We start from the raw sequence: 25936 nt of genomic DNA, 5'->3' as shown, positions 1-25936 counted from the left end.
ATTTGGTATTACAAACTAATTCCCATTGTTTTGTTCAGATATGATCATTATAATTAGAAAGCATCAGGAAGAACCCCTAAAGTGATATATTATGGGGATATTTAAGTCGTAAGAACATTCGAGATCATTATACAATAACAATTACATATTTTGCAAATCCTAGCTCCTTAACTGCAATATAGGGTTTGTGGAATTATATACATATATGCATGTTTATGAGAATTTATTGTCAAATGCAATTTTTCATAATATCTGTTATCGTAAGCTCAGCTACAAACTTATGGCAAAGATGTAATCCTATTAATGCCAAGAAAACATCAAATCAAACTGTCCAAAGATTTCGGTTTTTCCAGCTTATGTACAAATTTGCCAGGCAGGATTTTATGTGTTTTGAATTTACTAGTTTTTCATCAAACAAAATGAAGACAACTTCTGATATGAAGCATATATTGTGCATGCAATCTAAATAATCCGAGACTACTTCAAAAAAAGCATCCATATCATCAGCCAATTTATATTATATGAGATTACTGATATTACGCAATATCCTTCAACATGTAATTGTATTTGTAATATTAAGCCACTTCGTTAAAAGTTGGAAACGTGGAGTCATATGTAGTAGTAGTATTACTTTTTTATTTACTTGTTATAAATTTCCGTGTTTTTTTCTCGTAGTTATTTGGAGGCGCAGCTTTTGCACAGACTGTCCTTGAAAAGAAAGGTGTCAGTGATGTTTTTGCTGTTGTTTTTGCATGGGGTGTTGGAGTGATGATGGGGCTGGCCACAGCTATGGGAGTGTCAGGTATAGCTGAAAAAAGCAAACAAAAACACGAATTTCAAAGAAAGCGTGTATTAAGTTAAAAACATTTTAAAGGAAAAACTATGCATACTATGGTGTAGAACAATAAACTCTAAATGGATAAAAATATAATAACACTTGATTAAAACGTTAAAATGGTTTTGATACTTTGAAATGAATGTAATATAGCGTAAATTTTAATAGTTCTAGACAGATTATTTAGCTTCATCAATCTAACTGCAATAAGAAACCGAATTAATTTCTGTAGTCTTAAAGGATTCATGATATCGAGCGAAACCTTTTCCCCTGTATGATTTATTTATATAAACAAACTAAATATACAAAAATCTCTATTAGTTACATGCTGAATACCACCCCTACTAAATTTAACTTATTAAATCAAAAAGAAACGCAATCTAGATTATTTGATTTTTGAATGGTTGTTTACTAAACATGCATAGTAGTTTTCAATTTAAACTATTTTAACTTACTTTTATATTCTTGGAACTATTATTACTAAATACTTGGAAAACGTATCACTCATTCGTTTTCCATTTAAACAGGTGGACACATCAACCCTGCAGTTACTGTAGCATTTGCATCCCTAGGTAAATTTCCCTGGAAGAAAGTGCCCGTGTATCTGGTCGCTCAACACTTGGGAGCCTTCGTAGCTTCTGCCATTATATACTTTAATTATATAGGTAAGCAAGTTGAACTTCTTTTTGTATATATAGTATCTTAATGATAATGATTGCTTTCATTTTTAAAGGTCCATTAATTAAAATTTATTCATATATATATAAATGAATAAAAACTCTATAACCAGAGCGTTTTGAGGAATGGAGCAGATTATCCCCGAAGAAGAAAAGTCCACCTTTCGAAAGCGCTCTGGTTATAGGGTTTTTATTCATTTATATATATATCAATAAATGTTAATTAATGGACCTTGTATGTACAAGTAAAGATGGTACTTGTGTATCTAATATGAGCTATCATTTAGACACACAATTGTAAAGGTAGAAATGTACCAAATTTTCAAAAATAAGGACTAATAAATTTCATTACTGCTTCAGTGTACCTGTTCGAGAATTGAAAAACTTATTAGACTATCAAGCAAATAAAATAGATTTTACAACTTTCTTAAGGTTACATGGCAAAATTTCCCGCTAATATCAGGATATTTTTGATAAAAGATATAAAACTTTGTAAATTGTTGTAACACGAAGAGAGCAACATTTGCAAAAACTGTGTTAATGCTATCAAATGGAGATGAAAAAGAAACTTGTATGATAAAAGAATACTGCAGAAGTACTGAAATTGTATAGTTTCTTACTGGTATATTGAAGTGCTTAACTGTTGCTCATTGCTATTCTTTTCAATACAGCAAAAATCCAAACTACTTAAATTTGTATTACTGTATACTCAATAAAATTATTTGATTACCGTAACTTAGGAACAGTGTAAATATCGAGAACTACCCTTAGCGGAACAACAACAAACAAAAGAAATACCTCATTTATGTAATGACGGTGTAATTGCCAAGGACGACATCTAGCGAAACAAGAACAAACAATAAAATTGCAGTATTTATATAATTAGAAATAGTTCCTTTAATTATTATCATTTTCCTTCTATTGAAGTCGTGTGAGTTTGAATTAAGTAGATGTTTTATGTATATCGGAGCTCCAATGTAGCAACTGGGTATCTCACAAGTAGAAATTACATAAGAAGATGCTGAAATTAATAAAAGGAGTATTCACTCAATTTATTTTATGCGTGAACGTTTAAAAGCATAATATCAAATTGGTTGAAAAAAAAGACCTTGCTTAATGCTTTTTTAAATATATTAGAATTCTGTTTACAGGTGGTTCTTGTTTAGGGCAACTAAAGTGTTGGATTCCTTAATATATTAATACAAGTTGTTGTTTCGAATTATTTGAATTTAACATATTAAGTAAAATTATTACTTTACTAAAACAAATTTGTTCATAAAATATATAAACTGAATCTCTTTACTATCACTTTGTTGAAAATGTTACACCCATTGTTGTTGACACAATTTTATTAATAAAACACTTTCCTTAAATAAATGAAATTATATATAGACATAAGACTATTCTGATTGGTGGTATTAATGTTTATATTTGTTGTTAAAGAACAATTAATGTATAATGTGTTTGATTTACGTTTAGTAGTCACTATAATTAATTCTTATAACTTAGTAAGGTTACAATGAATTAAGAGGTAGTAAGATTATATAGTATTTTTTTTGTTATCATAATTAAGCTCAGATTATATAATTGACAACAACTATAGTATTGGTTACGGATAAATATTTTAATTATATATGTATAATTTTAACAAAAATTAGGTAATTAAATATTTTTCTCCAGATTGTTTTGATTTCATGATCTTAGGATTCCACTTTATTTTTACTGAAGATATAATTAGGACTGAAGTAGTAACATTAAGGCTAGCAATGCAGACACACATATAATTTTTTAAAACTTTTACGAATGATCGTTGCTTTCTCATAGACTAACAACTTTAATTAAATATTCCTTTATATTTATTGTTGTTTGTTATTAAGTACAAAGTTAAGCAAAGAGCTGACTGTACTCTGCCCACCACGGTTTCTCGCAGCATAAGTCTTCAGACATACCATTGTGCTGAGACTTATATTTGGGCCCGGCATGGCCAGGTGTTTAAGGTGTTCGACTTGTAATCTGAAGGTCGTGGATTCGAATCCCCGTCACTCCAAACATGCTCACCCTTTCAGCCATGGGGGTGTTATAATGTGATGGTCAATCCCACTGTTTGTTGGTAAAAGAGTAGCTCAAAAGTTAGCAGTGAGTGGTGATGACTAGCTGAATTCCTTCTAGTCTTACACTGCTAAATTATGGACGGCTAGGTTTGAGCGAAATTCAAAAACAAATATACTTATATATAATATTCATAGATAATACACTTACTAATGTATCGCTTATAATTAGGAAGGTAAACATTTCGACTTGGTTACTTCCATTGTTTTTTTAAGTCGAAGTGCTGTCACTACTTGATCTATTGAGCTACTTATTAGAATAACCTTGAAAAAATTATTGGATTGTAAAGATCTTGTAGTGAGGCCTGTGTCAATATCTCAAACGTATAATAGTGTGGGAATTTTAATATTATCTTAATTCTCATTTATATTAGGTAGTTAGTGTAAATAAAAAGTATAAAAAGTATTAAAATTAATTAACTAATAGAAAATGTAATATTTAGATATAACAAAATAAATAAACATAACCAACAAGCCTTTTAACTTTTTTTGGGGCCTGGCATGGCCAAGCGCGTAAGGCGTGTGACTCGTAATCCGAGGGTCGCGAGTTCGCGCCCGCGTCGCGCTAAACATGCTCGCCCTCCCAGCCGTGGGGGCGTATAATGTAACGGTCAATCCCACTATTCGTTGGTAAAAGAGTAGCCTAAGAGTTGGAGGTGGGTGGTGATGACTAGCTGCCTTCCCTCTAGTCTTACACTGCAAAATTAGGGACGGCTAGCACACATAGCCCTCGAGTAGCTTTGTGCGAAATTCCAAAACCAAAAACAAAAACAAAACTTTTTTGTTATTGTATATGTTTTTTATAGCAAAATCGCATCGGGCTATCTGCTGAGCCCACCGAGGAGAATCGAACGCCTGATTTTAGCGTTGTAAATCCGTTCTTTAGAGCTATAATCCCCCATACGTATCTTTGTGTCTCAGTTAAGCTAATAAATAAGTAACTTAGTGGCTACTACAGGCTGGTTGTTCAAAATTAGTGCCACGACACCTGACTGCACTGTGAGGACGATTTGTGACAGAACTCTATTACTAGGGCAAGGATAGTCTGTGCTTTGGTTAGTGCTATACTTCTCTAACATGTTGATCATAATTTATCTATTTATTTTTATTTTTTTACAATACATTAATATGTTAGTAGACTGGTCTACCAGACTGAAGTACTACTACTACCACTTTAAGTGATTATCACAGTGGAAGAGAAACCTAAATCAATGCTCTGTATTTGCAGATGATACATGAAAAGGCTTTGAAGATGGCTGGAGCACCTTGGTTCCAACTTTAAATTTTTAAGATGCCCCAGTAGAGTCCAGTAATCCTATCTTACTGATTAAATGCTCAGAATAGACATCAGTATAACATGTGTAAGGTGAATCGTTAGTTGCAATAACTACCAGAAGATGTATCATAAATAATGAAAAATGTCATTCAGACTAAATCACTATTAACACTGATCTGTCTCGGGGACTTCCACTCCACGAGTTTTCTGCAATGTATATGTCATTGATCTAACCACATTACAGTCAATCCAAACAATTACTGTGTGTCAATTTTTAACAATAGCCAATTGGCTTTAACAAATAGTGCAATCGCATAGGGATGATCGGAAAGTCAACCAAAGTCACAAGCACATTCTACACGCACAGCAACATATATGCTGATGAGGATAATCCATCATCATCCTTTCTTGACACTGCCATTCTCCTGAAAGAAAAATGAATTAACTGGTAGTAATTTCACCTCCATTATAATCATGCACTCAACATTTCAGTAGAATATAGAACCTGTTTATGATCTACTAAACTAATATTTGCTCCATTCTGGATTATGCACTATCGTTAATAAGTATAAAGGCTACCCATATAAAAAGAAAATACTGTAAAGATACTTTTGAAATGTACTTCAGCTACTCCCATCAAAGCCTTATGATACCTAACAAAATTCTGCAGCTTGGTTTGGTTTTGAATACCTTACTAAATCTGTGCAGCATCACAGAACATCAACAACAGTAGTAGATTGACTGCAATTATTTTTTAGAAGGGTTACTTTGCAGTATAAAACAGTTAGAAGCAATATTTTTAGAAGGGTCTTTCAGTATAAAATTCCTCATTATATCATCGAGCTACTATCGTTTTCAAACGCGACATTCAAATTTCACAATGACTCTTAGTAATTAAAATGAGGAAGTGATTGCCTAAGGTGCCTTACGAAAAGGCACAGTTAGACATGTGCTACACGTATAATGATATCATTGAGATAACTTGTTATCAACTTATCTCAGATTTTCACATTCTGAAATAAACATTTACTGCCATTAGGAGTTATAGAAGTCAACCTTGACAAATAATATAGAAATTGGACAAAGAGTGAAGTATATAAAGTCTATTAACACCTAGTTAAATGTCATAATGAAGAGTCACCTTTCGTCACAGCTACAGATAGTGAGAGAAATGGACGATAATTCACTGTTTCACGGAGCAACAATGTCCTACATGAGGCTTGCAGAGCATTTAAACTATCCACAGATAACACAAGGGTGGGAATGGAGCCATAAAGTAAACTCTTCTCTGGATTACTGAAAATAACATAATACAAATACACAATGTTGCAAATGTAATATCTGTGACTGACCCAGAAGCAGTACTAAGTAAAATTCAGAGTGTTTGGTTCAGATGGTGAGTGGTGGGACGCTAAGTAACTTTATGTTAAGAGCATCGTGTGGATGTATATAACAGGCGATGCAGGGGTATAGCTAAATGAAGAGTTGTTATGATCTTACGAAAATGCCATCGATTTTCAGAAAGAGATTATTGAAAAAGCGATAGATGAAGAATCAGTATGATAGCACAGGTAGAACTCTTCTGCGAGACATCCGCTATCCACATGATGGTTAAGTATTTGTAAGAAAATCTTTGAATTTTACCTTGTATTGAATCCAACTCGGTTGGAGTTTATACTTTATACAAACTATAGGGCCCTATGTGAAATCTAATGAACACCACGATTATATGTTGCCTGAGAGAACTAAAATCTCGTAAAAATAATTCATACAGACAATATCGTTAATAATTATATAATATAACCTGTTTTTAAATAGTAAGATATACAAAACATTTATTCTGTATACGTAGACAAGCAGGTAGGTACATTCTGAATAATTCACTAATATCTATATAAATATTTTGTTTGTATGCACTTATATGAATTGTTTTGGTTTGTTTCGAATTTCGCGCAAAGCTATACGAGGGCTATCTTCGCGAGCCGACCCTAATACTGCAGTGTAAGACTATATGGAAGTAAGCTAGTCATCATCACCCACCGCCAACTCTTGGGCTACTCTTTTACCAACAAATGGTGGGACTGACCATCACATTATAACGCCTCCACGGTTGAAAAGGCGAGCATGTTTGGTGTGACGGGGAATTGAACCCACGACCTTCGGATTACGAGTCGAGTGCCTTAACAACCTGGCCATGCCAGGCCCAGTTATAGGTATATATATTACTATTGTGTATTAGTAAAGGTAAAGCCATTAACAGCTGAATTTATTTTGAGTCTTAAAGCAAAACAATATATATTTAGAGGTTGAAGTGCCTCTACAAAACGCCAAGACTCGAATGAACAGTCTTACAGTTTTTACAAATTATATATGATGGCCTTCCATGTGTTCTTGCTAATGATAGGATAACATGTATACATAAAAAGTTTATTTCTCAATTTTCTTTTTGAACAGATGCTCTCAATTGGTATGATGGTGGTAACAGAACAATTCTAGGAGAGACTGGTTCGGCTTACATTTGGGCAACTTACCCAAAGGAGTACGTGTCCACTGCTAATTGTTTCTTAGATCAGGTGAGTTGTCCTGAGAGTTTAACAGTGATGTATATTTTATCATTTTCTCTAAATTTTTGAAGAATATGCTAAAGACAGCCATTTCTGAGATGCATGGACCACTGATTTTGTGTTGTAACAAAGCAACAAATTTACAATCTTACTCTTCTCTATATAACACTAGAAAGTATCTGAACATATTTCGTGAGGTCTTGAAGTTAGCAACTCTTAATTACTGTAATTACGTCTAGAAATAACGAATAATACAGTTTTTACATCTGATTGCTCCTGTTATCCATAATGCTGTGGAACCTCAAAAATATAAATTCAAAATTAATGAAAACATCTCAAAGTAAGCTGTGATGTTTTGAAGTATTTAAAATGTAAATACAGCATTAAACAATACATCTGGCAACACTCGAAATCTGTGATGCTGTGAAACCTTGAAAATATAAATACCGCGTTAATGAAAGAGCTGACGAGACGAGTCGTGACGAGAACCCCATTTGAAGTAAAAGTGCATTCTCATGAAAGCTAGTATGGGGATAAAATCTTTACTTAAAATAAAGTACAGAACAAAGTTTCGACCTTCTTAGGCCATCTTCAGGTTAACAAAGAACATACGAGTTTCTTATACAGTGATACATTAAAAATATAAATCTATATAAAAATAGAGTGTTTGTTTGCATCCAAACTTCTCTGAGCTTATTAGGCTAATCTAAACCAAAATTTGTAAATAAACACTAGAAACTATGGGGAATGTTCTTAATGGCTACAATTGAATTTACCCCTATTTCTATGTTATAAAGCCTGTTGACTAATGATCCCCAACCTATTGAGTCATTTCAAACAATCATCTTCACAGATTAGCGTTTTAGGCAATGTTAAATATTGTAAAGGTGTTTAGTGTCAAAGTTGCTCTAATGCTTTCCAAACAACCATGTTGTCCTCATGACTAACGAGATAAAAGGTATCAAGAGTGGAATCACCTCAAACTCTTTATTTGTTTGTAAATGGAAAGCAAACTGCAAATTTTGTTTATGAAGAAACTTTGCTACAATTGTAAAGTTCTGAGATGAAGTTTATTTTCCAGCTATTACTTTGTTTTTTGAATTTCGTACAAAGCTACTTGAGGGCTATCTGTACTAGCCGTCCCTAATTTAGTAGTGTAAGACTAGAGGGAAGTCATCACCACCCACCGCAAACTCTTGGGCTACACTTTTATCAAGGAATAATGGGATTGATCGTCACATTATAACGCCCCCACGGCTGAAAGGGCGAACATGTTTGGGGCGACTAGGACTCGAACCCGCGACCCTCGCATTACGAGTCGCACGCCTTAACACACTTGGCCATGCCGTGCCCTATTACTTTGAAATGTAAGATTGCTGTTAAAAGCAAAACTTGTTTTGTATTACAGTTGTATAAAATCAAACGTTATAGATAAGAAATTTTCTCTTTTACCCCGTTTTTTTTATCACATATAAAAGTTTCTTCCTATTATATTAAACCCATTTGAAACAAAGTGTGAAGTTTACTCATGCACGGTTTCAAATGTTATCTAATATCAGAGGTCAAAGTAGGATGAAGAACTTTAAAGAAATTCATCATGAGATATTTGCAAGATCAAGTAATAAGAAAATTACACAAAAATCAAAATCAATACGAAAACCTCAACACTGAAATTTTAATTGTAAGTATAATTATTTAGAAGTTTTTGTAATCTAATTACACATATGTAGTGCTGTTGAATTTATGATTTATTTATCTTTTAGATTGTAGGAACTGGTATTCTAATGTTCACCGTTCTGGCAGTTATTGACGAACGCAATGTAAAATTTCCACTCTGGGGCGCTGCTATCGCTCTTGGTTTTATGATCTGTGCTCTGGCTATGTGCTATGGTGCAAACTGCATGGCTGCCTTAAATCCTGCAAGAGATTTTGCAACCAGAGCTTTCACAGCAATTGCTGGGTGGGGCGCTGAACCATTTAGGTAAGTAAGAAACACTTAAATATGTTAATGTACTATTAGGTATCATAATGTTCGTTATATAATATAAATAAACACTAATAAACGAACTTAGTAGATTTCATAAGGAACAAAAAGATTAATTTATTATAGATTATTTAAGGATGTATTTTATTCTACTAAATTAATTCTTTAATCTCTTTCGGTTTGCAATATATTTGAAATTTCTATCAAAGTTAAGGAAACAGAATGTTTTAATATGATAGGAAACATATTTGGTAAGCATAGCATACAAAAACAAATACAAAGCTTTTATTAGGACAGTTTAATAAAAGTTATTTGATTGTTTTGGCTTTAAAACATGAAGTAAAATGCTACTGAATTTTGTTTTTTTTGAAATAAGTAAATTTTCTAATCTATGCATTTATTTTAGGCATTAGTAGATAATACTTAAATGTAAGGATCTACTAATAAAGGTAAGTTACTGCTTACAGTTTGTGGAGAAGTGGTAACGCTGAATTTTGCTAATTTACTATCGGTTTCAGTTTAGTAAGTGTAATACTTTCACGAATATTCAACAGCTCCAGATCACGAGCTCAATTAACTATCACAGACCTTTTGTTAGTAACAGGAGTTTTACATTTGGAGCATATCATGAAATGCTTGATAGATCCTCATGCTCCCAGGAATATTTTTTCTTTTCTTTTTAATGGATAATCACTCAACTGTGGTTCTTATATTTGAAACTCGTTTCTATTGTTGTAAAAATCTTGCTGATCGTCAGGCAGATGTGATACCGCCAGGCAAGAACAACACTGTTGCCTTTCTAGTAATTTGACGAGGTTAATTTTTAACACCCTTTTGAAAAACTGATCACTTCTAGTTTTTGAGCTATGATAGATCTATTTAAAATATTCTTATTTATTGTGAAAATAACAACTTTTTATTTAATAACTTTATTTAAAAATTGAAGGTCGTATTTAAGAATGCTAAAAATACATTATAACAATATCAATTTTCGTTAAAAAGGAACGATTTTTGCTCATTCGTTTAACAAAATTCTTCATGAGTCCCAGTTTAATATACCGTCGGGTTAGGAACACATTTTGTGGATTTCCTGGTATCTAATTCTATCTCAATGGTCATTACTCCTTTTTTAAATTAATTTTATCACCTAGGCTGTCCCAGAGTCACAAATAGTAAGTATGTGTGGTATACCACCCAGCATGCTTAGCAAATGTGTCATAAAATTTAGCTAACCACACATATTTCACTAATAATAAACGTATTTTAGGCTTCAGGTATAATTTACATGCTTTTATAAGTTTGTTTTTTTTCACGGAAATCGATGGCTTAGAGATTCCATTGTGCATAAGTACAATTTTCAGACTAGCTTTAGATGGTTTAATAAAAAGTCTATATTCTTCCATTGATGCATCAACATATGTATAAAAATACAAAGTATCTTGCATGCTGTAGTGAAAAGCAAGACTTTGATATCAACTTCAGTGAATTAAAACTCTTGTTACTGGAGCTGATAAATTCTATTGCTGTAAACAAGAGCCAGGAAGATAACCATGTTGCCTTGAGACAGAAAAGTCATGAATCAGATCAGTTGGATGTTTTTGGGTGATCTGATGAGACAGTTTATGTTAAAGTGTCACAGGAATAGAAAAGTGGATGAAGGTGATTTTTTTGTCTTCTTTGCAGGATAACTTTTTTGTTTCCCAATTCATTGGTGAAAATGACACATAAAGACCATCCCAGTGAGATACTGATTGCATTGCAGATGCAGTATCTGGATATTTAATTTATTGTTTAGTTTTGCCTGAATATCCTGAAAAAGTAGCCAAGCAAAATTAAAAGTCAGTTAGATGATATTTGGACTCACACAGTGTTATTGGAACTACAAATGGCATACTTACTCTCTTCTTATTCAGTCACAATGTCAAGCCATATGAACAAACTGTACAGCACACATGTGGAGCCAATTTTTTTTTACCATCTGTAAAAACAAAATAGCGGTATTAAGTTATCTTTACCTTCTGTGTAATATTTTTTTTTCTTCCAGAAACTGTAATCGTTTTCCACAAATGTAGGAGAAATTGCTTGGGTGATTCTTGCATTTTCAGAGTTCACTTGAATGACTTTCTAAAAAATATAATAGTCATTGGTAGCTATTAATGTATAAGTGAATGGAAATATAAGTTTTTATTTTGATAAAGCCACACTGAGATATCTGTTGTGTTCACCGTGGGGAATCGAGCCCTGGATTTTGACGTTGTAAGTATATAAATTTATTGTTGACTAGTTGGTGGACATAAATATACGTACCACACAATTGAATGTAATGAGACCGTGTTGATACCGGTCATAAAATACTCAAAGTTGTCAATAGTTATTTTAAAAAACTGAAATTTAAGGATTAACTGTAAAAGTATATTTCAAGTAATGTTCTTAAAAACTGTTCAGTTTTACTGAAGTTTTGGGGGTATGTTTTACTTCAACTGAATTCTTTAGATGGTTAATACGCTTAATAACACACTGAAAACATAAGTGATTCTTCTAGGTCTCAAAAATACCTTGTTATAATATGAGGAACTAAAGAGCTTACAACTTGAAAAGTATCATTTATTACACATTCCCCTTTTTAAGTGATATAGAAGCAAATAAGAAAGACATTATCTTTCATGCGTAATACATAGAAATCGCCCAGTTTATACAAGTACAACTTACACATATCAAATATTAATATTTGTTACTTTGTTTTCAAATAAAAAATGCCCCCATTCATGAAGAAGATGCTAGAGTATTAGAGCTGAGTTATTTGAATGTTAATTGGCCAGATGAAGGTTTCAGCGAGTAACTTGAGGAGATTTTTGAAGCTTAAAATTCTACTCTTTGTGCAATATTTATAATAACTACTCTTTTCTCCCAATATTTTCATGACCAGCATAAGATAAGCGATACTTTTATTAATAATGTTGATCATTTATAATGTCTATCATTTATAAGCATTAATTAGACAATTGCAACTGAAATATGAGATTCATCTTATTGGATCCCGTTCGCATTCTTAACGAACCTTTAAATGATCGTAAAGAACTCAAATTCTTCAGCTTTATTGACCATGAGACATATTTTTTTACCCCAATATATTGCCACCCTCATTTTTCTTTATATTCTATGGAAATTCCATACTTTCTCTTCAGTTAAAAACATTGAAATGTTATCACTTTGTGTATAACATTTTGTTTCAGTGTACTTGGTGGAGTGATTTTCCAGTATAATAAACTGAAAAATCTAGAGATTTTTCGTCACATAAAATGTTGAAAATAAACCATACTCTTCTATTTTCTGAAATGTTTTGTTCCAAACACATTGACCAATATATCTTAAATTTACTCCATAAGTAAGCACAAAAAATGCAGTGCAGTGTAAACTGATAAAAATTCACTCAGGCACCACTCGTAGTTGCAGAACCAGTGCCAAATTACCATACACATATGAAAACCAACTGTGATAATTATTGAGGTCTTAAAAGATAGAAAACAAAAACATTTATGCGTAGTAATTTGTTTATTTTTCTTGACTTCACATAAAACACTTAACTCTGGTTGTTTTCCTGCTGGTTTGCAAATAGGAAGAAATAAGGTTTGAACCAGGATTATGCTTCTAAACGTAACTCTCCGCGCTACCAGCTACGATGAGTTATAAAAATGACAGTAAATCCTGAAGCTATGACCGAACCTTAAAAACTTTTGATTTGGTCGTTTGCTTACTTAAACAATATTTGTTTGTCAATAGATTTCTTTTATGAAACAAATGAGTTTCATTTATTGCTATGAATATTCAAGAAGGACCTATAGAATCAAGCCCTTCTACAGTGTTGTTTTTTATTCACAATTTAACAATACTTCAAGAACAGTTTAAAAAACACAAATTTGTCTCGACTCGTATTTAATTATATAATTTCTGATTATACATTTCTTACGAAGTACCTGTTTATTTTCAGGTTTTCAGTCTCAGACTTCATATTTTGTTTGTACGTAGTGATAGCTGATTCTTTTCTTTTTTTTTTTTGAATGAATATTCCAGTTTTTCTTATATTATACTTACTTTTGTTGTTATGTTTTTGATTTTTATAGGTTCCAGTAATAAGTCTATTTAGACTATCCTTAATAATTTTACAGTTTTTGCTTGGGTGTATAAAGATTGTTAAGATTATCTTTTGTGGGATTTTCATAGTTGTACTAGGGTATGAGAATAAGTACTGCAATTAAATAGTACTGAAAATGTGTATTGAAACATTTCCTTTGTTTATTTAGTGTATGAATTAATGTCTGTTTCAGTGAACATGTAGTTGCTGTTCTTTGTTTATGTAACACTCTGTGAAATTTATTGTAATACTTCTTTTGATTCCGTTCTTAGTTGTAATTTCCGATGACAATACAAGGTTTGTGAAAAATTGAGTAAAATTCTTGTTCATTATTTGTCCCTACTGTTTAAGAGGATACTGGAGATGCTCGAGAAAGCAGAGCATTTTTTTCAGTCTGGTCGATGGCGAACAGATCAAATTTAGAGCTGATGTAAAGAGTTGAGCATGTATTCTCCAGAAAGTTGACAAAAAGTAAGTTCAACGAAATATTAAGCTGCACAAACGTTTGAATCTATTCAATAACTTGTAAGTATTTTCTGTGATAATTGAAATTTAAAGATTGATAAGCCTGAAAAACGACCAGACTTGCCTGAAAGCAGGTGTCATCCATACTGAATATAAAACGTAACTACTTCATAACCATCCGCTAATGAAAATAATGAAATGCTGTAACTTTATTTATCTTATCTAGGATGGGTGAAGCCAGATAAAGTCAAGATTATTCTATTACCATTGAACCATTTTTCATGCTCAGACATCTAATTCAGAGTTTTGATAAGTAAAAAATACAAAATGAAAACTAGTTTAAGAAAAATATCACAAATGTTTCCAATATATTATTTAAAAACGTATTTTAATATATTCCTATTTCATACGTTATTTCTTTCCCAGGTAAATGCCTTATTAATATTCTGAAACAGAAATTAAAAGTACATTTAAGACCTTCATAAGAATTTTCTTCATTATAAAAATGTGATATCTCAGCATAAAAATATATCATAGTTTAAACAATTGCATACCCTGATTCAGAGGAGGAATTTTTGGCATCTACATTCATATATGCCTATAAAAGTAGTGTTAATTGTTGTTTGTTGTAAAGCACAGATTTACAAAATGGGCTATTTGAGCTCTTTCTCCTGCAAGCATCAAAACCAGATTTTTAATGTTATAAGCCGAGACACTTAACGTTTAAACAACCATAGGATTGAGTAGAAGGACAATCCACATTGGAAACTTGTGAAGTTATCAAACATTGTGTGACATGTCCCACGTATAATATTGCTACAACTAACAAACACTTTGTGACAACTATTCAGCTAGGATGAAGAGTAAATAAGGTTTCGTGAATTGATTGATTGATTGATTGATTTAGTGTTTTATGGCACAAAGCAGCGAGGCTATCTGCGCCAGACATTCGGTAAAAATGTAAAATAAATAAATAAATAAATAAATGTAGTAATAGACATAAATGGAAATGATGGTAAAACAAAACAGTATAAAACCAATGTTGACACCTAGTCTACAATGTTAAGATAGAAGGCAGAGTATAAGAAGTTGTAAGGTATTTACTCTAGCAAAAAAGGTAATGATCATAACCCGCCAGGAAGACTAACAGGTAAGTTCAAGAACCACCGTCAGTCACCTAAAGTTGGTCTTTCCAGTCCTGGTTCCGGGTTATGTGTCATAGCAACCAGTATCAAAATCTAAAGGAATAGAAGTTTTAAAAGAGACATAGCAAAATTGTAACAATGAGTAGCCAAATGTCCAGTAAAAAGATAAAGTCAAGTAAATGGAGTAAAATTTGTAAAAGTAATTGAAGATAAAAGCAAAACGGCAATTAAAACAGAAAATGGCGTAAAAACCAATGTTGACATCCAGTCAACAAAGTTGTAAAAGACTACCTGTAGCTGAATGGTAATGATCATAACCCGCCAGGAAGACTAACAGGTAAGTATAAAAACCACCGTCAGTCATCTGAAGTTGGTCTTTCCAGTCCTGGTTTCGGGTTATGAGTCAATAGGGCAAGTACTAAAAAGTAAAGTAGTAAAAGTGTGAAATGATATGCAACAAAAGTATAATAACAACTCGCCAGGACGACTAACGAGTAGTTCAAACGGATAGTTCAAACAGTAGCGTTAGTCACCTGAAGTTGGCCTTTCCAGTCCTGGTGTCGAGTTATTTAATGTTCTGGCCATTGTCGAATGTCAAATTCAATGAGAGAGATTAAAACTGTAAAAAGAAACCACAATTAATAAGGTGTAATGAATAAATATGCAACACTTAAATGAGATTAAAAAAGATTAATGGCCATTAAAAAATTAAAAACATTATCAAGGTGGACAGTCACCATCACCAATAACTCTGTCCAATTTTGCAGACTGACCCTGAGAAAAAATATGTTTAAAATATTGCCGTCGTTGAGAATTGTAACGATGGCAAGAAAGTAAAACGTGGCTGATAGTGATTTGAGTGTTACACAAACTACAGATTGGTGCATCAGTTCCAGATAAAAGAAAATGATGAGTTAAAAAACTGTGATTAACGCGTAGCCTAGTGAGAACAACTTCCTCCTTCCGAACTTTACGGAAGCTAGATGGCCAAAGTCCAATTTTGGGTTTGATTTGAAAATGTTTGTTGTCGCGTTGCTCACTCCAAGTGGACTGCCAGCTGGCACGGAGCCGAGCCTTGAAGACAACACCATAGTCCATGTACGGAATAGGCATAGGAGTGATGGTGCTGAAGCAGACATATATAGCTGCCATGTCTGCAAGCTCGTTCCCGCGAATACCAACATGGCCTGGTATCCAGAAAAACTGGATTGAAGTAGCTGCTAATAAGAAATGGGCCAGTCGGTTTCGAATATCAGCGAGAATAGGATGTGAGCTAACGTGTAGCGATTCCAAGGCAAGTATAGAACTAAGCGAATCAGTATAAATAGTGCAGTTGGAGTACTGCTCAGCTGCAATATGATCCAGGGCAAGAGATATGGCATACAGTTCAGCAGTGAACACAGAAGCTGTAGAAGGGATTCTGCGCGTAATTACTGACCTATAGCAAACCATAGCCCAATGAATTACCTGATTTGGAACCATTTGTATAAATGGGAACTAAATGATTGTTTGAAAGATATTCATTGAATAACAGACGGTACTTCCAATCTGGAGTATCTGCCTTTTTTAGGTGACTGAAAGAAAGGTTACATTTGGGGGCTGTAATAAGCCATGGTGGGATGGGCCGACCTGTGGAATCTGCAATGTTATCCAAGGACAGACCCAATTCATCCAATTGCGCCCGGATGCGAAGGCCAAACGGAGCAGTGACAGATCGTCTGTTCTGAAAAAGTACTGCCCACCGAGGAAGGCAAACACATTTCCAGGTGGGATGCTTTGGTAAGGAATGAAGTTTCGAAGTATATTGTAAAGATAATTGCAAACGGCGAAGGTGTAGAGAAGGTTCATGAGATTCAATATATATACTTTGAACTGGAGAGGTACGGAAAGCCCCAGTGCAGAGTCGAAGTCCTTGGTGATGAATGGGGTCCAGGATCTTTAAGGCCGAGGGTCTGGCAGAGCCATAGACCATTGATCCATAATCGAGTTTCGATCTAATAAGAGCACGATATACCTTTAACATTGAACAGCTATCTGCCCCCCCCAACTGGTAGAAGAGAGAACACGGAGGATGTTCAGTGCTCTTGTGCATTTGACCCGAAGCTGCTTTAAGTGTGGTATAAAGGTCAGTTTACGATCAAAGATAAGCCCCAAGAACTTGGTCTCCGGGACCACTGGCAGCAAAATTTCACCGATATGAAGTTCAGGATCCGGGTGAATACCCCGTCGACGGCAAAAGTGCATGCATACAGTTTTGGAGAGAGAGAAATTAAAGCCGTTCGCCAGAGTCCACTTCCGTACACAATTGAGGGCAGTTTGTAATTGCCGCTCAATATATCTCATGTTTGACGACTGACATGAGATGTGAAAGTCGTCGACATACAGCCCATTCGCAACAGTGAGAGGGAGTTGTTCAGTGATGGCATTTATCTTTATACTGAAGAGTGTAACACTCAATAAACTGCCTTGAGGGACTCCAAGTTCCTGTACAAAAGAACGGGAAAGTGTCGAACCCACACGAACTTGGAATCTCCTGTCCATTAAAATTTTTTTAATAAACATGGGTAGATGGCCACGTAACCCATATGTATGGAGGTCTCGCAAAACGCCATACCTCCATGTTGTGTCGTAAGCCTTCTCTATGTCAAAGAATATTGATACAAGATGTTGGCGATTGAGAAAGGCTTCTCTGATAGATGTTTCAAGACGAATTAGGTGGTCTGTGGTGGAGTGCTGTCGACGAAACCCACACTGGGTGGGCGAAAGGAGGTTGTTTGATTCAAGGAACCAAAAAAGACGAGCATTAACCATCCTTTCTAATGTCTTACAAAGACAGCTCGTCAAAGCAATTGGACGGTAGTTTGAAGGAATCTTGGGATCTTTCCCTGGCTTAGAGAAAGGTAAAATAATAGCCTGGCGCCAGGCATTAGGAAAAACATTCTCCTGCCAGATCCGGTTGAAAGCAATCAGAAGGACATCAAGAGAAGCAGGAGATAGATGGTGCAGCATGTCATAATGAATATCATTAGGTCCAACAGACGTACTGGCAGACCGATGAAGGGCCATTTTTAGTTCCACCAGGGTAAAGGGAAAATTATAGTCAAAGAAACAGTCAGTTCGAAAGGAAAGAGGTGATCGCTCTGCCCGAGTCTTGATGGTCAGGAAGGTGGAGGAACAAGCAGAAGTGCTAGATACCCGGCAAAAGCTTTCACCTAGAGTGTTAGCGATGTTCCGAACATTAGTCAACTCCTGACCATCAGAGAGTAAGATCGAGAGGGGGACAGAATTGTAGTGCCCATTAACCTTTCAAATCCTGTCCCATATGATCTTGGAACTGGTGGTAGAAGATATACTGGTTGTGAACTTAATCCAAGATTCCTTCTGGCTTTGACGTCTTACCCACCTAGCATGTGAACGGGCCCGTTGGAAAGCAACCCGGTTTGAAAGTGTGGGATATCTACGAAAAGTATCCCAGGCCCGCTTTTGAGCCTTCCTTGCTAAGTGGCAAGCAGGATTTCACCACGGACGAGGATATCGTGGAAAACGTGTCGAGGTTTTAGGAATACACTGAGCAGCTGCATGTGTAATACAGTCAGTTACCGCTGCTACACAGTCGTCTATTGATGGCTGATTTACGATGGCAGGATCAAGTTCTGCGAGAGCAATGAAAGTGGACCAGTCTGCCTGATCCGGCTTCCACCGGGGCACGCGGGTAGGGTGGCATCGACCACGGCCAGTCTCTCTCAAAAGGATCGGAAAATGATCACTGCCTAGTGGATTACTGTCAACCCTCCATGAAAAATGGGAGAATAATGAAGAGGAGCAAACTGAAAAATCAATAGCGGTAAAGGACTGACTAGGTGTATGAAAGTAAGTGGAAGAACCAGTGTTGAAAAGAGAAAGATTGTGATCAGAGAGCATCCGCTCTACAGATCGGCCCCTCCCATCAATAATAGCACTTCCCAGAGGGGATGATGTCCATTCTAATCCCCTAGGATTAGAAATGAAGATGGCAACTGTTCAACGAGAGCATGAAGATCTGATTGATCATATGTCTCTCCAGGGGACAGGTACAGAGAACAAACAGTGATGGTATGACCCAAGGAAACACGGATGGCTACAGCCTCCAAAGGTGTGTTGAGTGACAAAGACAGGGTGGGCACGTGTTGATCAACCAACAGTGCCACCCCTCCATGTACTCGACCAACACACAACCTGTCATTTCTGTACAGAGAAAACTGCCGAATGGAGACAGTATCAGCAGTTTTGAGAAATGTTTCTTGTAAAGAAAGACAAACAGGATGGTAGGAAACAATCAGCGTTTTGATATCATCCAGATTAGAACGTAAACCTCGACAGTTCCATTGTATCAAGGTGGCAATTTTTAAGAACGGGTAAGTGAAGTGGCTGGAGAACCCTTCGGTTTACGACCACGTCTTTTTTCTTTACTGTCTTTAGTCGGAGGAGGTTTATCAACCTCCATGGATCCTGCTCTGGGTCGGGTGGGCAGGTTTTTGTTATTGGAAGGGGAATCCAGTGACTGAGGACGCAAACGAATAATTGTTTTGTCTCTTGTGGTGGGAGAAAAAGATGTATCAGAAGAAATGCCTGTATTTGAAACTGAAAGACGTGGATCTTGAGGTTTGTTGGAAGGTATGGGAGGAACAGCGATGGGTGTGGAAGTCGATTCATCAACCTTTTTAACCACGGAGGTCAAAAGGCTTTTCATTTGTTTTGAAAACGATTCTCTTGGAGGCACAGAGAGATCTGTCTGCACTCCACTGTAGTTGTGGAATGAAGTGCAGCAGCATATGTCCGAGATGGAGATGTGGACAGCAATTTCCGAGCCTCAGGATAACTAATGTTATGTGTCGTTTTCAAACGCTGCACCTCTTTTTCCTCCAACCATTTTGGGCAAGAATGAAAGTAAGAGGGGTGAGAACCATTGCAGTTTACGCAATGTGGGTTCATGTCACAGGCATAGGCATCGTGGTCCTTGCCTCCACAACGAGCACATGTCAGGGAACCACGACAAGATGTCTTTGAGTGGCCGAATCTCTGACATTGGAAACATCGAAGAGGGTTTGGTATGTATGGCCGAACCCTGCAAATGAGATAACCTGCCTTGATGGTGGCAGGTGCACGTGGTGAAGTAAATGTTAAAACGAGGGTATTTGTTGGTGTTATTATTGTATATATTATTAGTGTAACTCCATGTTTGCGAGTGGAGATGCGCCTCACTGCAGAAACTCCTTGAGTGGAGAGACCAGCGAGAATCTCTGACTCGGGAACGTTCTTCAAATCCCTTTCAACAATAACTCCTCGTGAAGAATTCAAGGTAGCATGGGGTGTAACCTCAATAGGTATATCCCCAATTGCCTTTGAATTCAAGAGGAGTTCACTGTGTTGGGATGTGGATGTTTCAACCAATATGTCACCAGATCGAAGTTTCTTTACTGACTTTGGAGAGCCAGCAAGTCCCTCTAGTCCCTTTTGAATAAAAAAAGGGGACATTTGCCATAAAGGTTTTTCCGAAAGAGAATGTAATATAAGAAAATGAGGTACGTGTGTTACTGATGTTGAAGATTGCTGTTCTGAGTATTCAAGACGTGGTCGCTTACCCATTGACTGTTTTTTTACAATTTTATTTAAATTTTTGGAGGATCCATAGGAAAAAGAAAAAATTTCGGTACCCACTGACCCCACCCACCATGGAGCCCTACAAGGGGACGCACTACAAAGTCATGCAAGGACAATGCAGCAACGCCAGGGTTTCGTGAGCATTATACCCAAACACCAGCATCAGGCACAATGTCCACAACACCCGTTGAGAACTTCCAACACTGGTACTTGGTTGACTCTAGCCCAAGTGGACCAGCCGATTAACCCAAGGGGGGCCACCCAAAGGCCGCCCGTCTACAGGAATTCGAGGCCAAAGTGGTGTGTTAGGGTTGGACCCCTCAACCACCAGGATCCTCTCCTCCCTTTAACGGGTCGCCACGCACGGCAAACACGTGGGTGGATGTTTAGATCCCAGAGAAGGTAACCAGATAGAACAGAACCTTCCCTGGGAGGTCCCCTCACCACGTACAGGAATCCACACCGAGGGGGGTTTCGTGAAAGCCTAGAACTAAAACCTATAGTGAAACAACAAGTTTCGACGTTGCTTCTTTTCCCCAAACTGTAAGCTGGCTTTTTTTTCAATATCTTCATACCATCTTTAATTTTTATATTAGTAGTAATAATTTTGAATTTAGCATAATATCTAAAAAAGTGAAGTGTTTTTAATTTCGTTGTTACGTATTTCTTTCACTACACAGTCATAAGTTACTGGTTGCTCAATATATAAAACTCTGTGCCATCTAGATCATTATTTACCATTTTTTATTTTATTATTAGTTATCGTAATTACAATTACTTTTGGGTGGGCATCATTGGACCCCATCTTGGTGCCATCATCGGCGGTTGGATGTATTACCTGGGTGTGGAGCTTCATTGGCCTGATGAGGAGGACGAGGAGCCACCACAGAAAGAGATGAAAGAACTTATAGATCACTCAGATCACTCAAACAGTGAGTATAATTAGTTACTCGTAATGGACTAATGAAAGAACTTATAGGTCACTCAGGTCACTTGAACATTAGATATAATCAGTGACTCATAATACACTAAGTAAATGGTATGGTTGAAAAGCGATAAAAAAGTTATTCATCCCTTATGTAAAATCTAATTTCTGTGACGAAAGTTACAACATAACTACAATATAAATATTTTTTCTTCTTTCTGTTCAACATTATGGCAATCATGCTTGATAAAACATATGTAAAACGTTTAAAAGCATGAACTAATGAAACTTTGCAGAATATAAAATGTTAATTCAATGTCTATCGTCTTATATGTAGAGCATTGTAAATGTTGTAGAGTTAGCGAAACATTGCATAGTTAAAGATGTATTCTAAAAGTTCATTGTCATATATATGTGTAGAATAAGGTAAAAGTTTGAACTAGTTAAACTTCGCAGAATTACAAAAGTTTGTTGAATGACGATTGTCCTTACATAGGAGATGGTAAAAGATTAAAGCAGCTAAATTTAGCAAATACGAGATTTATGTTTAATGATTATAATATTAATTTAGGACGTATCTAACTTCCCTAATAAAAATGGTCGATTTTTGCTTAGTATTTTAGTCTGCTTATCTCTAATTTTAAAATATTTCATTGATTCAAAATCTGGAACCACATTTATCACAAGAGGACAAAAGTGGGAAACAGCTCTGAACTAAGCGTAATATCCAATAAACAATAGAAGGACAAAGTCGAAAATATTGTTTGAGACTGAAGTTATTTTGATAATAAAAACTAAAATATACCTAAATTTCACTTAATATATGAAAACATCTTTTTATAACTTTTTGTCTAAAGTGTATTTAGCATGTCATTGAAATAGCTTTTTTTTTCTTTGTTCAGGATAGTAAGAAAATCCTTTGGCCACTCACTTTGTAGTGTTATAGTTGAACAGACGTTCAACATTATGAATGTGAAAACTAAAGAACTTGATTTTTAGATGTTGGGATACAAAACGAGCTGATAAAAATAAATTAATAAATGGTATCACCAGGTAGTGTAAATTTAACAAATAGTTGCACAATTAATCAAATAAAAATATACTGAAGTAGGCTGAAATATCTTGAACACTGGCTACAAAACTGTCAGTGTGGCTCCATAGAAAAAGGCAGGTAGCTGTGAGTGCCTAAAATTCAAGTTGAACAGAATGGTATTCTCTGACTGCGCATGTTCAACGACACAACATATTACGAACTTATTTATTTACCTATTGGGTAAAGAAATTATACATAATAATTCTATCTTACATACGCATCAAAAAAGAGCTCAATTTCTTTTCTTTTTTTGGCTAAGTCATTATTTCAAACTTTTAGCAAATATTCAATCAACCTCCGTACTGCATTTTTGAAGTCTATGATATTAGTTACAAGGGCTATAATGTCGTATAGCTTAAGAAACATATTGTTCTAAATGAATTAGTTATGTAGGAGATTATAAAGTTTTGCGAGTTTATTTTAAAGTGTTTCTGTAAGATCTTCATTAAGGTAATAAGATAAAAAAATTATACCTATTTTATACGTTTGTGCAACAGGATACCAAAATATTTTTTTTGTATGAAGCACCGAATTATTTTATTGGTCAATCACTTAAGAACAAGTTGATGTAAAAAAACTATGTAAAAACTGTAGGATTATAGCTTGGCATAATAAACACAAACAACATATTCTGTTTTTTTTTTGTTTAGGCCTTTTTAAAAAATTTATACACTCAAAAGTCAAACCATGATTATATTGAAAACAATCAAGATTAAAATTGACAAAAATATAAATTTTAATTCGCCCAGTATATTGACGTCCAAACAAGTTGGATTTTTCTATTTTCAATCCTTTTAGGGGATCATAGAGAGCACAATTTGTTTCTTTTTTGTCAGTTATTTAGCCATAGACACACAAAACCGAAGGACACAATGGCATTGCCACTTTTTAAAACTTAGACAAACAAGCCCACTACAAGAGAAATAATCATGTCTACGGCTTTTCAGTCCCTACACGATGTTTAAATACGATATTAATCACCAGCAAACAGCATAAGAGATGTATTAGTTTTTATCTGAAATATTTAATTTTCTTGGTTAAAGAATTATATCTCATATTAGAACCATTTATGTTCTGATCATTTTTATCATGTCTTTTTCAGATAAACAGGAACGAACTGCTGTATGAAGTGAAGTTTATCTGTTCCATCCTAGCTACGTGATAATTTTCAGTCCATCAAGAAATAATTATATTATTTAAACGTCGTCCCAAAAGCACTTATTTTAATCTTGAGGCTAGTCTAACTGATAGAAATGTAAACGGTCAACATATAGTAAATAGTTTCAGTATATAAAAAGATATAACAAACAATCATCTCTTCGTATCAAGAGTTTCGTTGATCTTTCACTCATATTTTTTTCTATAGAAGAAACTAGTTTTTGAATGTTATGTAATGGATTTTAGCAGTGTTGGAAAACGAAAAGTCACTAATTGAGAACATATATATATATATATATTTCAAGCCCATCATAGGTATAATTTTTAAAATTTATATTTTTGTACAAATGCAAAACCTTTTAATAAATTAGCTTTTTTTCTGAATAAGCACTGCTCTTGACATATTTCACAGAGCCGTATAAAGCGCTCATAACAGCATGTATCCATTGACTGCTGCTATACAATACTTTAACTAATTATTGACAAAATAAAACGTATTTAATTTATAGTTAACACTTTTATTAGTTATTTTTGTTTTTGTAATAAATCGACTTACTAAAGTAAAATATTATCGAAACGTCGTTCTTTTATTTGTTGAAGTGAATGAATTAATGGAGAAAAGTTAATTTGCTCCAAAAGAATCTTTTGAACGTCGATAGATTATATTTATGATTAATTTTCATATTACACAAATCAGTTTAATTATTTGATTAAGAGTTTGTTCGCTAATTGTTCAACGTTAAACTTTAGTGTTAATGTGCTAGAATTCGAGTTTGATCACTGAAAGTTAAATGCAAAAATAGACAAACAAACATTAAGAATATTCATCAATAATTATTTTGGTTTCTTGCTAACAAATACAATTCAAGAAAATTTCACTAAAATTCGAAATAACGTCTAAAGTTTTAATCCAAAATAATATTCTCACTAGTTCGTTGACAATGTTAGCAGTAATTTATACATGTTTGAACTGTGTCATAGGATATTGGAGGCATTTGTTTGAGTGGACTTATATGTGTTTGATATTCAACTCTGAAGAATACAGCTATGTTCAAGTTAATTTTGATCGGTTTATATTTGTAATTTACTTGAAGATATGGTACCATTTTAGATACGTAGTCATTTTGCTGTATATATGAAACCTAAGTTTTAAGATCAACATCAATAAACCCTTTAATCACTACCTGTGTTAGAAACAAGCACGAAATATATATATCTAGATTTGTTTATATGTGTGCATGGATACGAGTCTTGCTGTTTTAGTAGTAAAATATTCAAGCGTTAAGTTACAAAAGGCTAACTACCAACTATTGTTACGAGAAAATGGAAATTCCACAAAATTAGAAATAAAACTTTACCATAAATATTTAGTTTAGATGGAAGTCCAACCACATATAATCTCTACCTGAAAACACGTATACATCTGATGAATCATTTATATTATTCGAGATAAATCGGAGTTGATTTCTACTTGTATATTTACTTTGATTTCCTTAGCGAAACCTTTAAGTAATGTTCTGTGTACCGCAAACTTATGAAGTCCAATAAACAAGATAAAATTTGAGTGGATGTTCTTATCTTAAAACAAACTACGTTTTTTAAAGATTCTTTTTTTCATTTTTTACAAAATATAATACCATTAATTATAATATCAAGTATTTTATAACATTGCTTATTTATATTTTATAATTATTTGGTACCATATAAAACATTTGGACAGCAATTTCGTATTTATTATTATTTTTTCATTGGACTTGAATGTGCAAAAGCCTGTTTTTTACCAAAATATTATATCTTGAAAGGCCCCCCGCTAGTACAGCGATATGTCTACGGATTTACAACACTAAAATCAGGGATTCGATTCCTCTCGCTGGGCTCAGCAGATAGCCCGACGTGGCTTTGCAATAAGAAAACACACACATATCCTGAAACTT

The 25936-nt window shown here is 34.5% G+C and overlaps 1 protein-coding gene across 1 annotated transcript in view; it reads left to right on the top strand.

Annotated features, from left to right (window-relative positions):
- The window catches only part of LOC143249187 (aquaporin-9-like), a 39273-nt gene extending 13707 nt beyond the window's left edge, over positions 1–25566 (top strand). The window contains exons 2-7 of the mRNA XM_076498647.1: positions 676–802; positions 1363–1500; positions 7351–7469; positions 9224–9441; positions 21586–21758; positions 23947–25566. Coding sequence (XP_076354762.1) covers positions 676–802; positions 1363–1500; positions 7351–7469; positions 9224–9441; positions 21586–21758; positions 23947–23972 — 801 coding nt within the window. The 3' untranslated portion in view covers positions 23973–25566. The remainder of the gene's footprint in view (positions 1–675; positions 803–1362; positions 1501–7350; positions 7470–9223; positions 9442–21585; positions 21759–23946) is intronic.
- The last annotated feature ends 370 nt before the right edge of the window (positions 25567–25936 follow it).

The sequence above is a fragment of the Tachypleus tridentatus genome, chromosome 4, assembly GCF_004210375.1.
Source record: "Tachypleus tridentatus isolate NWPU-2018 chromosome 4, ASM421037v1, whole genome shotgun sequence".
In the NCBI taxonomy this organism is placed as follows: Eukaryota; Metazoa; Arthropoda; class Merostomata; order Xiphosura; family Limulidae; genus Tachypleus; species Tachypleus tridentatus.
The sequence above is the reverse complement of the archived record's forward strand: the minus strand, read 5'-3'. Positions and strand labels throughout refer to the sequence as shown.